At 46.4% G+C, this 13,397-nt stretch overlaps 1 protein-coding gene across 1 annotated transcript; it reads right to left on the reverse strand.

Moving 5' to 3' along the window:
• Nucleotides 1-450: 450 nt before the first annotated feature.
• On the reverse strand, nt 451-13,079 carry COMMD4 (COMM domain containing 4). The gene is made up of 9 exons (XM_090268305.1): nt 13,049-13,079; nt 4,445-4,694; nt 2,722-2,791; nt 2,432-2,497; nt 2,199-2,238; nt 1,542-1,661; nt 1,302-1,382; nt 803-979; nt 451-716 (listed from the first exon to the last, which is right to left on the reverse strand). The coding sequence occupies exons 1-9, from the start codon at nt 13,077-13,079 to the stop codon at nt 676-678; spliced, it is 876 nt and encodes a 291-aa protein (XP_090124431.1). The 3' UTR covers nt 451-675.
• Nucleotides 13,080-13,397: the final 318 nt, after the last annotated feature.

Raw genomic sequence — 13,397 nt, forward strand, 5'->3', positions numbered from 1 at the left:
ATTACTTCCCAAAAACCACATCTCCTAAAGCCATCTCACTAGGAATTAGGGCTTTGAAATAGGAATTTGAGGTGGGGGCACATTCAGTCCATAACCACTCTTGCTAATGAATGGTTCAGGCATGGGCCATTCTCTCTTCCTACACAAGATAGAAGGAAGACAAGGCTCTCTTTCTCTACTTACAGCATCTGGCATTGGGGTTACCAGTAGCAGCCTAAGGACTGGCAGAGAGGGCAAAGCCAAGAGTATCAGAGGACTGGGAGCTAAAACCCTGATTTTCCCATCTACAGAAAACCTGTTGTTCCATTTTGGTCCTTCATGTGCCTCACCCCTGATCTGCTTCAATTAACAGTTGAAAGGGAAGATGAGTGATGGGCCAGGGAGGTCCAGGCACTTGGTCTCTCTCACAAAAACTTTTATCTGAACCTAAAAAGAAACCTATGCACACACTCCTTTACACTTCTGTTTATTCTTTTTGCTCGGGAAAACCACTGACAAATATCTTTCATGGGGGAGAAAAGACAATACCAAAAATGTCCTCAGAATCCTGTTGAATTCTCACATGGGAACCCAGAAAGCCAGGCCAGGGTCCTGGACCTGGGGTCAGGAAGAGAAGTTCAGAGAGCAGCAATTCAACATGGGTAGGGCAGCTCCATGTGGGCCACACTCTTGTCCTCAGCCCAGGGAGCTCATCAGGGTCTGGGCCTGCTTCAGTTCTGCAGGGCAAGAGGTAGGCAGTTGGGCAGCAGTCAGGTAGCATCTCAGAGGGCCCCTAACTCCTCCAGGTACAGATGAGCCTTACCTGCCAGGAGCACCTGGACCTTATCTGCTGAGAGGGACAGGGCAATAGGCTGGGCTGGGGCATCCGGAGCAGATGCCACTTCCAGCCTCAGGTGCACCATGGGCTCTTCCACGGACCGCAGCAGGCTGGAGCGCAGGATATAGTCCACCCGCCAGCCCACGCCTGCCAGCCTGTTCACTGCAAGATGGGGTGGGGCTCTTAGGCTCATGGCCAGACAGCTCTCAGTCCACCCCCAACTCAGCCCTCAACCCTTCAAAGCTGTGTGGCCTTTGAGAAGCTCTTATTCCTTTGATCTCTGACCCAAAGCAGATGCTCAATAATTGGGAGTTCAGATTATTTACAGAAGATCTCAGAGGAAAAAAACCTGACTGGAGTCAAGAGTCCCAGCTCTGTGACTGTGACCTGTGACCATGTCCTCTTCTGAGGACAAGTACCTCCCATGCTACATGCACCTTCCAGAATGGACCCCATACCTCACCTTGGCCAGCTCAACACTCACCACGCAGGCTGCAGGCCCGTAGGTGCTCCTGCAGGGGACTTTGCTTCTCCTCATAACAGCGACACAGGCAGGCTGCATGCTCTGGGGGCAGAATGGAGGTCCCCTGAGGTGGCAGGTGGGTGCTGGGGCTGCTCAGAGGGCAGGTCTCAGGCTCCTGGCCCAGAAAGGGCTGGGCTCATCTCAGGGTCACACAGGTTGGTCTGCTGCCCTGCAGCCCTTGGCCTTCCCAGGTCCCCATACCTTTAGGCAGCCCCAGCTGCTGCAATTCACTGGACAAGGACTCGCCATCCACACTATGCTTGGCTGCACTGGAGAGGATGAAACTGAGTACTGCCACCGTGGCCTTTACATCGCCCGACTCTGGGGAGACCCGTGGGTGGGATAGGGGTGTCACTGTGGCCCCAGCCACCTCTTTGTTGCTGGCATTGGGGCCACAGCTCGCTGCCAGCCTAAGTACTGGCAGAGAGGGCAAAGCCAAGAGCATCAGAGGACTGGGAGCTAAAACCCTGGTTTTCCCATCTACAGACAACATGTTCCATTTTGGTCCTTCATGTGCCTCACCCCTGATCTGCTTCAATCACCAGCTGAAAACAGAAGATGAGTGATAGGCCAGGGAGGTCCATGGCACTTGGTCTCTCTCACAATAACTTTGATCTGTACCTAAAAAGAAACCTATGCACACACTCCCTCAGCTCAGAGCCCCCAGGCCTCCTTGAACCATGAGCATTGCTACTGCTGGCAGAGGACACTGGGGGCAAGACTGTCAAAGTCTTCTCAGGTGCCTCTGCTGAGGCAGTTGGGTCAGGGTGAGCTGCTGGGAGGAGAGGCTTCTGTTCTAAGCCTCAGGCTGAGTAGCCAGAGTTGACCAAAGGTCCATGGACTTAGTGGGGTACTCACCAAACCTGGCGTCGGTGGTGAGCTTCAGGACTTTCTCATACTGTGGGGGAAGGAGGCTCTTAGGGTGCAAATCCCCTGCTTGGTGCCCCTCCCGCCTCCCGCATTCCAGCTCCTATGGGAAGTATCCGGGGAGGGCAGGAGGCTGATCACCCACCTTCCTGAGTCTGGTACACTCTAAGGGAAGTTGGGGTCATAGGGTCATGGCACAAAGGGTTGCTGGGCCAGGCACTCACATCAATCCCCTGTCCCAGAAGCTCCTTCAGCACCTGGCTGCACAGCAGCCTCAGCTTCACAGAGGACTAGAGGGGAAGGACTTATATCAGCCAGACTGGCCCACTTCACCCCTCCATGCTGGGGGGTTTGCTCAGGGAGGGTTAGCCATGTGATCAGTTACACAACATGCTAGGATGGGCTGAGAGCACTGAGGCTCAGACCCCAGAGTGACCTGCCCACCCTCCACTCCCAGAGCCCCCATCCACAATCCCTCTCTCCTCTCCACCCCCAAAAGACCCGTGCACTCAACAATCTTGGCAAGTGTGCTGATCTCCGCCAGGACCCAGTCAGGGCAGTCCAGATCACCACAGAACCGGAACCTCTGCACAGGAGTGAGGCAAGCAGTCAGGATAGAGGGAGGGCTGAGGTGTGGCCAGGTGTCTCCCACCCTATTGCTCCTCAGGGACCTCTGCTCCCTGTCCAAGATGAATGTCTTCTGGCCACTTGATCTCCCTGATTACCAGGCAGTTTATAGAGAACCCGCTCCCTGACCTACCCTCCCACTAAACCTTGTTCTGATGCTTATCCCAGGTATTAATCTCTCCAGAAAACAACTGAGTGCCTTCTCTATGGTAGATCCTACAGAACAAAACAAAGTCCCTAGCCTCAAAGCCAGTGACCTCTCTCACCACCTTTTCCTCCCTGGCACCAGCAACACTGGCCTCCCTGCTGTTCCTCTTACACCAGGGACACTCCCATAGTCCTTGTGGCTCCCTTGCTCTCTCACTTCATTCAGATCTCTGCTCAAATGACACCTCTTCTGATGGGACTTCTCTGACTATACTTTCTAAAATAGCCTCTTGCACACGGAAATTTCAGGGGGCAGTGGATGTGTTCATTATTTTGATCCTGGTAACATTTTTGAGCACATATATGTCAATATGTATTGAACTGTATATTTCATGTTTCTCACTAAAGCTGTTAAAAAAATCACCCTTTACTATCATGCTCTAGTCCTTTGCTTCTTGCTTGATCTTCATAGCAGTTATCACATTTTATTATTAATTCTCTCCTCTGTTAGAAGACAGACCCACCCTGTCAATCACAACTTGCCAATATCCTCCATTCCCCTGATCAGTTGTCCTTTGTCCTGCTTGCCTGGCAAAGCTCTAACCCACAGCAACATACATGTCTATCTTTCCAGGGCTGGGAACAAACCTGGCAAACTGATGCTCTTCCCACTGAAACCTGCTCTCCACCATCTGGGAACCAAAACCAGGCACCTCCCTCTGCTTTTCCCTCTTGTATTAGTGCCTGAGCCCTGCCGACTCCCTCAGCTTCTATCTCCACTCTCTCCACCCTAACTCAGGTCACCACCATCTCCTGGGGGTCTGCTGCCCCAGCCTGAGATCTCTCTGCTCCACTCTTGCTCCCTTCATAAGTTAGCCAAAAGGATCTCCTAGCTTCCCGATGCCCTCTCCTTAAAGTCCAAACTCTTTTACGGGGCTCTCAAGACCCAGCAAGCTTTGGTCTTTGCTTACCTGTCCAGTCTCATCTTTCACTAACCTCCAGTTTATACTCTTCCAACTGGGGGAAATGCATTCATTCCTCGGGAGACAGGCTCTCTACAGCACGACCTCCTGACTTCTAACCCCTGGTACACACACTGCATTGCAGAGCCAGCTCTCTTCCCTACCCCCAGGCCCTCAGGATATTTTCCTAACACTATACTCAAGGTGCTGTTAGGTCACTTCCCCTCAAGTCAATTACGACTGCCAAATGAAGGCTCCAACTTTGCCCTTCCCTGCTGTAGCTTAAGTCTCAGTGCCTGGTGCAGTGCATGGAGTAGGGTACGCACTCAAAACCTGCTGCAGGAATGAATAGATGGATGGGTTGTAAAGTCCCGACCCAAAACCTACTCCTTTCTGGCTCTGCGAAGAGAGAAGGGCCTTCCTAACAATGAAGAACTAGGTTCAGTCTAAATTCTAAGCAAGTTCTAGTCCGAGTCCCTCAGGAGGGCTGGAAGTGGGCACCTGTGAGAGGTCTGCTGGAGCTGGGGGAGGCCTGGAAGACCTACTGCTCCGGACGAGCACAAGATCTGCTCCAGGTAAGTGGGAGGGGGGCGCGGGGACGGGGGCCTTCCTCTCCCCCAGGAGCTCAGGACTCGCAGCCGGCGGGCCTGTTCTCCCCACCTAGTTGCGGGCTGGGCGGTGGGGGCTTTTCTGTCCCAGCGCCTCGGCCCACACGACCGCACCCGCGGAGTCTGCCGAGGTGCCGGCGCGGCTTACCCATCGCCTCTCACACGCACCCGCGCCAGCGCGGCGGCAGTCCACGAGGTCTGGCTGCCCCTGCCCTGCCTGCCTGCCCAGCAACCCCTCCCTGGAGTCCCCCAACCCTCACCATAGTGCCGGGAAGCCCAGACCGGGCCTTTCTCCTTCCCGTTGTTCGGAGTCAGCTGAGGCCGAGATCACGTGACCCCGCGGCTGGGCCGCCGAGAGCGGGCTGGCGCGGGGCGGGACGGTTCGCCGGGCTCGGAGGTGCCGTGAGGCGAAACGCGACAGCTCCTCCTCGGTCTCCCCAGAAACCCTCCTCAGAAATGACTGGCGCCACCTCCATTTTGTTTATTTACATATTTATTTTTGCCACCTCCATTTTAACGGAGGGACCCAAAGCAGTAGAAAATATGGAGCGGAAGCCATTTAATTTGTTCCCGTTAAGGGAGCCGGAGCCCCGGAGCCCAGTGTAACTCCCTTAAAACGGGCCTCAGGCCACTTTCGTGATCTCGGGGAAGTACAACCCTTATCCATAGCTGTGGGCTGTGGCGAAAGCCGTATTTTTAAAGCGTTATTACAATATAATACATATACGGAAAGTTGTACGTAATGTAAGTACAAAGCTTAATGAATTTTTATAAACTGTACATAACACATCACTGGTATCCACATAACATTACTAGTACCCCAGATATCTCCTTTAAGTGCCTATTTTCTTTCATTTTGATGAACTCCCTTAGTTGCCTAGTAAAGAGGACGGTAATAACATGCTCAAGAGCACTCTTTCCCTACGGCCTCAGCAACGTTAGGTGTTTTATCTTAAATTTTCCCGATAAAATGGGAGACAAAAAGGTTGTTTTAAATTGCGTTAGTTTGCTTACTGGTGAGTTTGGGCAGATACGTGGTCTAGGAAAACTAAGCTCCCAATATTCACTTGAAGAGGTAAAGCAACAAGACCCCCAAAACTGGCAGCAACAACAAAAAAACGGAAGAGAAATCAAGAAATTGAACAGTGTGAGATCTCTCTTCAAGTGCATCTCACCCACCACCACAACACACCACACTGGTTCTGTTGTTGCAGGCTTTCAAGCTTTCAAAGGACAGATAAAGTCCATAACAATTAAATTGCTCCAGAAAGAGAAAGAGGTGGAAAGTTTCCCAATTCATGCAAAAATTTATCTCATTTATACACTCGATTATGGCCAAAAGGCTGGGAAGCAATCATCTCATTTATAAAGACCTTTTTAAAAATTATAAACACTAGCATGTTGAAGTCAGCAGTGTTAAAATACTACACCACGTTCAAGAAAGAAAAAGTTTAAGGATATAAGAAAATATATATATATATGTAAGAATGGGCCCTGACTGATGTAGCTCAGGTGATTGGGCGTCTTCCTGCAAAGTGAAAGGTCTCTGGTTGGATTCCTGGTCAGTGCACATGCCTGGGTTGTGCCAGTCCCCCAGACCCCCATTGGCACGTGTGCAGAGGCAACCTGTTGATGTTTCTCAAACACGTTGATGTTTCTCTTTCTCTTCCTCCCTCCCTTCCCCTCGCTAAGAATAAAATTTTAAATCTTGTATTTCATCATATCAATAGCCTAAAGAAAAAAGTTAATTGAATTGGAAAACCATTTTCCTTAAAAAGGAGAAAAAAGATAAATTAGGAATAGATGGAAACTGCCTTAAGTTGATAGAATATTTGAAAAACAAAACATCAAACTTTAACAATCAAATGATTTAAATTTGGAAATAAGGCAAAAGGGTGGATGACTTGTCCTTTTAACTTTCTTCTTTCTTTCTTTCTTTTTTTAATCCTCACTAGAGGATATGCTTATTGATGTTAGAGAAGGGGAAGAGAGGGAGAGAGAAAGGAAGAGAAACATCAGTGTAAGACAGAAACGTGGATTGGTCGCCCTTCAGTCACACCATAGACTGACCCATAACTCAGGCATGCGCCTTTATCAACCAACTGACCAGGAATCAAACCTTTCAGTTTACAGGACGATGCCCAACCAATTGAGAAACACCACACAGGGCAGCATGTCCTTGTGATGTCATACTGGAGGATTCCCTAATATTTGTTTTGAAAATAAAAATTATATTTGACTATTTATAGAAGTGGTTCTCAAATACTACAGTGCATATGAATCACCCTGCAGTGCTGCCAAAACAGATCACTGGGTTCCACCCACAGAGTTTCTAATTAAATAAGTCTGGGGGTGGGGCTGAAAATGTCCGTTTCCAGCCTGTTCCTAGGTAACTGAGCTTTCCACTGGCCTGCCGCTGCTGCCACCACCACCACACCACGTCCTCTCTGCCCCGGCTCTGCCCCTCCTAACTGTCTGGATGAGTATTTCTTCTTTATGTCTTTATGTCTTTGTTTGTTGGGCTTCCATGCAGTTCGCTTTTCTAGAACTCTGGTTTTCTCTAGTTTTGAGGTTGTTGTATTCCTTCTTAGTTGTGGAGGGAAACGCAGCATGTCTCTCTTGTTCAGAGTCTGCTCCCTACTATTTTAATGTGTGACTGCTCCTTCTGCCTGCTGTCACCGCTGTCGCTACCACCACACGGTCATCTTTGCCCTGGCTCCACCCCTCCTGCATGTCTGGATGAGTATTTCTTTTTCTTTAAAAAAAATATTTGTTTACTTATTTATTTTTAGAGCGAAGGGAGGGAGAGAAACATCAATGTTTGGTGCCTCTCACATGCCCCCAACTGGGGATCTGGCCCACATCCTAGGCATGTGCCCTGAGAGTATTTCTTCTTTATATCTTTGTTCGCTGGACTTCCATGCAGACCGATTTTCTGGAACTTCTGGTTGTCTCCATTTTTAAGGTAATTATAGTCCTTCTTAGTTGTGGAGTGAGATGCAGTGTGTCTACCTATGCCTCGATCTTGGTTGGAAGTTGCTTGTTGATTTTAGGGAGAGAGGAAGGGGGGGGAAGAGAGAGAGAGAAAGACATTGATGTGAGAGAAAAACATTGATCAGTTGCCTCCTATATATGCCCTGAGCATGGATGGAACATGCAAACTGGGCATGTGCCCTAACTGGGGATGAAACCTACAGCCTTTTGGTGTACAGGATGATGCTCCAACTAACTGAGTCACTTGGACGGGGCTAGGATAGATTATCTTCTTCACATGTCTAGTGAATATTTTTTGATATGCTGAACATTGTGAACATGGATTGTAGAGATTTGGATGAGGTTATTTACTTCTAAATTGTGTTGAGTTTTGTTTCAGCAGGCAATTAAATTACTGATAGATTAACTTAATCATGTATTTCAAGGTTTAATTAGATTTGGTTAGTGTGTGTCATTTTTCATTATGCCCTTTTTCCTATGGAATCTTTCTTATACCCAAAGCATAGCCTTCTATGCCCTCATGTGAATGTTTGGGATGTTCATCAAGGCTTCTCCACTCTGGCTGGGTCAGAATTCCAATATGTCTCGAGCATTCTGTGACCTCTGAAATATCTGTTTAGCTCTCAGCGCCCAGCAGCTGGTCTCTGCTAGGCCTGGAAGAGTCTCAATCTTCACATCCATTAGTAGAATTTGACCAGGGACCTGAGGAGAACTTCTGTATTTCTGGAGCTCCTTCTCTATAACTTTATCCTTTCTGTTACACTACCATAAAAATTTTAGCACTCCTGAACTCCAATCTCTATTTCCTTTACCAAGAGAATCAATGCCGTAGTTGAATGGCACTTCCTTGAGTCACCATTTCAGGTTTGGAAATCTCTCCCAGGCAAAATTGTGTGAAAGTCAGTTCATGTGAGTCCCTGCTCTCAGAGATTGTAACCTTGCACTACATTCTGTTCAGTGTTTTAGTTTTATGATGGTAGGCTGTAATGATACAGGTTCTCCATTATGTTCCCCATTAAAAGTTATAGAACGCAGCACTACTGAAATGGATTTGAAAACGAAAGCACAGGCACTCTGGATGCTGATAATGCTTTATTAGGGGAAGAGTATAAATCAATGGTAAGACACAGGAAAAGGCAGGGGGGAGTTTCAAGGGCAGTACATCACCAACTGAGCTGTCCACATATGAAATCACTGACCAACACAGCTGGGAGAGGGAGAAGGGAATACATCACCGACTGAGCTTTTAGCATTCAAAGTCACAGAGCAACACACTGGGAAGCGTTGGGGTGGCAGTCCTCCACAGCCTTGGTGGGAACACTAGGGGTCCCAGGATGTGCATCTGCTCCACAGGTGAGGCTTCAAAGGACCAATTCCCGCTCCCTAGCTTATATAGATTTTACTAACAATAATTATATGAAGATAATTGCTCTCTGAGTGACAAGAAACACCTGGTGGGTCCTTGGACCCTGGGAACTGGCTAGATTCCCAGAGTACATGGAGCCACCCGCCACCCCTTTAGAGTGGTCAAGGTCATACAGTCTTGTTTTGGGGGATGCTCATACAATAGTTCTTAGAGCTCTTTCCTTCTGGGGGCATGTTCGAAACCATGTGCCTTGTTCACATTTAGGCCTCAGCAGTATGGAAGTGCTGCTATTATTTATTCTATTCTAAAAGTAGAGAGGACAAAGAGCAACAATTCCAGGAACAATGGAAAAGATATGAAAGTTCAAAGAAAAATGCAAATAATCCTGGCATATATGAGAAGATGTTCAGCCTTACTGATAATAAGTTTCAAATTAAAACTATATGGAGCTGGCTGCTGCAGCTCAGTGGATTGAGCATCGGCCTGCGAGCCAAGTGTCACTGGTTTGATTCCCAGTCAGGGCACATTACTAGGTTGCACGTCAGGTCCCCAGTCGGGGGCGCGAGTGAGAGGCAACCACACAGTGATGTTTCTCTCCCTCTCTTTCTCCTTTCCCCTCTCTCTAAAAATAAAAACAAACAAACAAATAAATTATTTAAAAAATAAAAACTATATGGAGCAACTTCCATTTGTGACCATATTGGAGTAGCAGAAACCAAGTTTACCTTCCCTGTAAAAACTAGAAAAACTGGACAGAAAATATTTAAAGAAATCATGCCCCCCAAATTTCCAAAAAACAATTTTTATGTATATTTTATTGATTATGCTGTTACAGTTGTCCCAACTTTTTTTCCCTTTGCTTCCCTCAGCTCACTACTCCCCTTCTCTCTAGCAATCCCACCGGACACCCCTTAGTTCATGTTCATGGGTCATGCATGTAAGTTCTTCGGCTTCACTCTTTCCTATATTATTCTTAACCTCCCCCTGTATATTTTGTACCAAACGATTATGCTTCTTAATCCCTGCCCCGTTTACCTATTTCTCCCCCTTCCCCTTCCCAGCTGATAACCCTCCAAATGATCCCCATACCTATGACTCTGTTCCTGTTCTGGTTTGCTTAGTTGGATTTTGTTTTTATTTTTTAGATTCAGTTGTTGATAGTTGTAAGTTTGTTGTCATTTTAATGTTCATAGTGTTGATCTTTTTCTTAAGTAAGTCCCTTTAACATTTTATATAATAAGGGCTTGGTGATGATGAACTCCTTTAGCTTTACCTTGTTTGGGAAGCACTTCATCTGCCCTTCCATTTTAAATGACAGCTTTGCTGGGTAGAGTAGTCTTGGTTGCAGTTTCTTGTTTTTCATCACTTTGAATACTTCTTGCCAGTCCCTTCGTGCCTGCAAAGTTTCTTTTGAAAAATCAGCTGATAGTCTTATAGGCACCCCTTTGTAGGTAACTCCCTTTTCTCTTGCTGCTTTTAAGATTCTCTCTTTATGTTTTACTTTTGGCATTTTAATTATGATGTGTCTTGGTGTGGTCCTCTTTGGGTCGAGCTTGTTCTTTGTGCTTCCTGGACTTGTATGTCTATTTCCTTCACCAAATTAGGGAAGTTTTCCTTCATTATTTTTCATGTAAGTTTTCAATTTCTTTTAAAAAATATTTCCTTTAATTTTAGAGAGAGGAGAAGGAAGGGAGAAAGAGAGGAAGAGAAATATCAACATGTGGTTGCCTCTCTCATGCCCCCAACTGGGGACCTTGCCCTCAACCCAGGCATGTGCCCTGACTGGGAATCAAAGCAGGGACCATTTGGTTCACAGACAGGAGCTCAATCTGCTGAGCCACACCAGCCAGGGCAAGTTTTCAATTTCTTGCTCTTCCTCTTCTCCTCTGGCACTCTATGATTCGGATGTTGGCACATTTAAAGTGTTCCCAGAGATTCCGAAGCCTCTCCTCATTTTTTTTTTCTTTCAATTCTTGTTTCCTCCTGCTGTACTGGTTGAGTATTTCTTTCATTCTTATATTCCAAATCATTGATGTGAACCCTGGTTTTCTTCCCTTCACCATTGGTTTTGTGTGGATTTTCCTTTGTTTCACTTAGCATAGTCTTCACTTCCTCCCTTATGCATTTGCCATACTTCAAGCATGTCTGTGAAGTCTGTGGGTATCGTTATCTCCGGTGTGTTGAACTCTGCATCTGCTAGGTTGATTATCTCCTTATTGCTTAGTTCTCCCATTGGAACCTTGATCTGCTCCCTTTTTTGAGCCATACTTTTCTGTCTCCTCAACTTGATAGGCTCCTATGTTTGCTTCTGTGTCTTAGGTAGAGCTGTTGCACCTGTTAAATTGTAAGGGGCAGAGCCTTAGGTTTTGTCAGTGTGGGGTGACCTGTTTCACCACATTGTGGCACTGTATGTGGGGGAGGGGTGAGAGGGAACAATGCTGCTTGCTCAGCACTCATTTTTTTTCCAGACACTTCTCGAATTCCCATATGCGACTGGTGCCCCTCCAGCAGTTGCTTCATGATGGTTCCTAGAGTGGGTGGGTTTGTGGACGTTCTAGGACTATGGGGGCGCTCTAAACAAATGAACTTTGCTGAGAGACTGGCAGTTTCTTCTGCTGCCCCAACCCCCACTGGTTTTCATAGTCAGAAGTAAAGGGGCTTTGTTTTCCCTGGCGCTGGAACTGTGGTCTGGTCTGGGGCTAGGATCGCTCCCCAGGTTTCCCTCCCTACTTTTGTAATGTATGACTGCTCTTTCTGCTGCTGACCACAGCTGTTGCCGTGGTGCTGCTGCAGCTGCTATCACACTGCATCCACTCTGCTGCAGCTCTGCCCTTCCTACATATCTGGATGAATATTTCTTCTTTATACCTTTGTTTGTTGGATTTCCAGGCAACCTGATTTTCTGGTACTTCTGGTTGTTTTTTTAGTTTTGAGGTAGTTGTATTCCTTCTTATTCATGGAGGGAGATGCAGTATGTCTACCTACACCTCCATCTTTGCCAGAACTCCATAACTTTTAAAATTTTTTATTTATTTGTCTTTTGAGGGTGGGAAAGGGAGGGAGAAAGAGGGGGAGGAGAAACATCACTGTGCGAGAGAAGCATCAATAGGTTGCCTCTCGCAACCAGAGACCTGGCCTGCAACCCAGGCATGTCCCCTGACCAGGAATCAAACCAGGGACCTTTCCCTTTGTGGGATGATGCACAACCAGCTCAGTCATAACCAGTCAGGGCTCAAATTTTCCAAATTTGATGAAAACCATAATTCCAGAGATCCAAGATCCTCAATGAACCTGAAGAAGATGAAAATCACACCAAGGAATGGCATCAAAAATTGCATTTAAAAAAAAATGATGAAATCTCTTCAAAGAAGGTAGAGAATAAAGAAAGAAGAGGGCATAAAACTTCTCCTCAGAAATTATGTAAACTAAAAGAAAATTGAATGTCATCTTTAATGTGCTGAAAGAAAAGAAAAAGTCATCCTCCTAGAATTCTACATTCAGAAACATCTTTTAGAAATGAAGGCAAAATAAAGCCTTTGTTGATACAAAGAAATGCTGAAATAATTAATCTCGGCCAGGCCTGCGTATAAGAAATATTAAAAGACGTTCTTTAGTCAGAAGAAAAATGATACCAGATGGAAATTTGGATTGACGTAAAGGAATAAAGAGCATTGAAATGATATATATGAGGGCAAACATAAAAGACAGTATTTTCTCATTTTTTATCTCTTTAAAAATATTGACAGTTTAAAGTAAAAATAATAATACATTGTGGGGGTTATAACAACTGTAGCGATAAAATGATGACAAGTAGCACAAAGGACAAGGGAAATGGGAGTATACTGTTGAGAGGCAGCAGTTACTGGTCAGGGTGACAAAAGTCTCTGCAGTCACACCTAGAGTGCTGAATTGCTCCTAGCAAGGGGGAAGGGGGCAGTTTCTGAGACTTCCACTTGGCTCTTCTTACTATAATGGCTCATATCCGCAGATCAAGGAATAATGTGTGCATACTTATCTCAATCATATTTAGGGAGAAGAGAGTTGGTAACAGATAGAGCCAAGGCCCCATTAGATCCACATGAGATGACTTCATTCAAGGCTCCATTCATTGTCTAGCCTCCACATGTCCACTCTTACCTGGGGACCAAGATGGCATTGTGAGTGTCATGGTGCCAGTGCCAGCTCCAATCCTGTATTAATATGCCTCAAAAGTCTGGGTATTCCCTTTCACCAGATATGGTTACTTTGGTAAGCGACCACAGATCCCTTTTGAGAATGATTGAGGTAATATTTATTAAATATACTTGTGGTAATATTGCAGGATTTTTTCTCAAGAATACCCAGCCTCTTCTACAATCAATGGGATATAGGTCTCAGTTGTCTCAGTCGGGAAACTGGGCAAGGGTTTGTAATTTTTCGTTGCAGTCTTCTGCTTGCCAACTCTTGGTTTTGTTTTGTTTTGTTTTGTTTCTCAAGCCAAGCAATA

The sequence above is a fragment of the Furipterus horrens genome, unplaced genomic scaffold (genome assembly GCF_987537825.1).
Source record: "Furipterus horrens unplaced genomic scaffold, mFurHor1.1.pri manual_scaffold_3, whole genome shotgun sequence".
In the NCBI taxonomy this organism is placed as follows: domain Eukaryota; kingdom Metazoa; phylum Chordata; class Mammalia; order Chiroptera; family Furipteridae; genus Furipterus; species Furipterus horrens.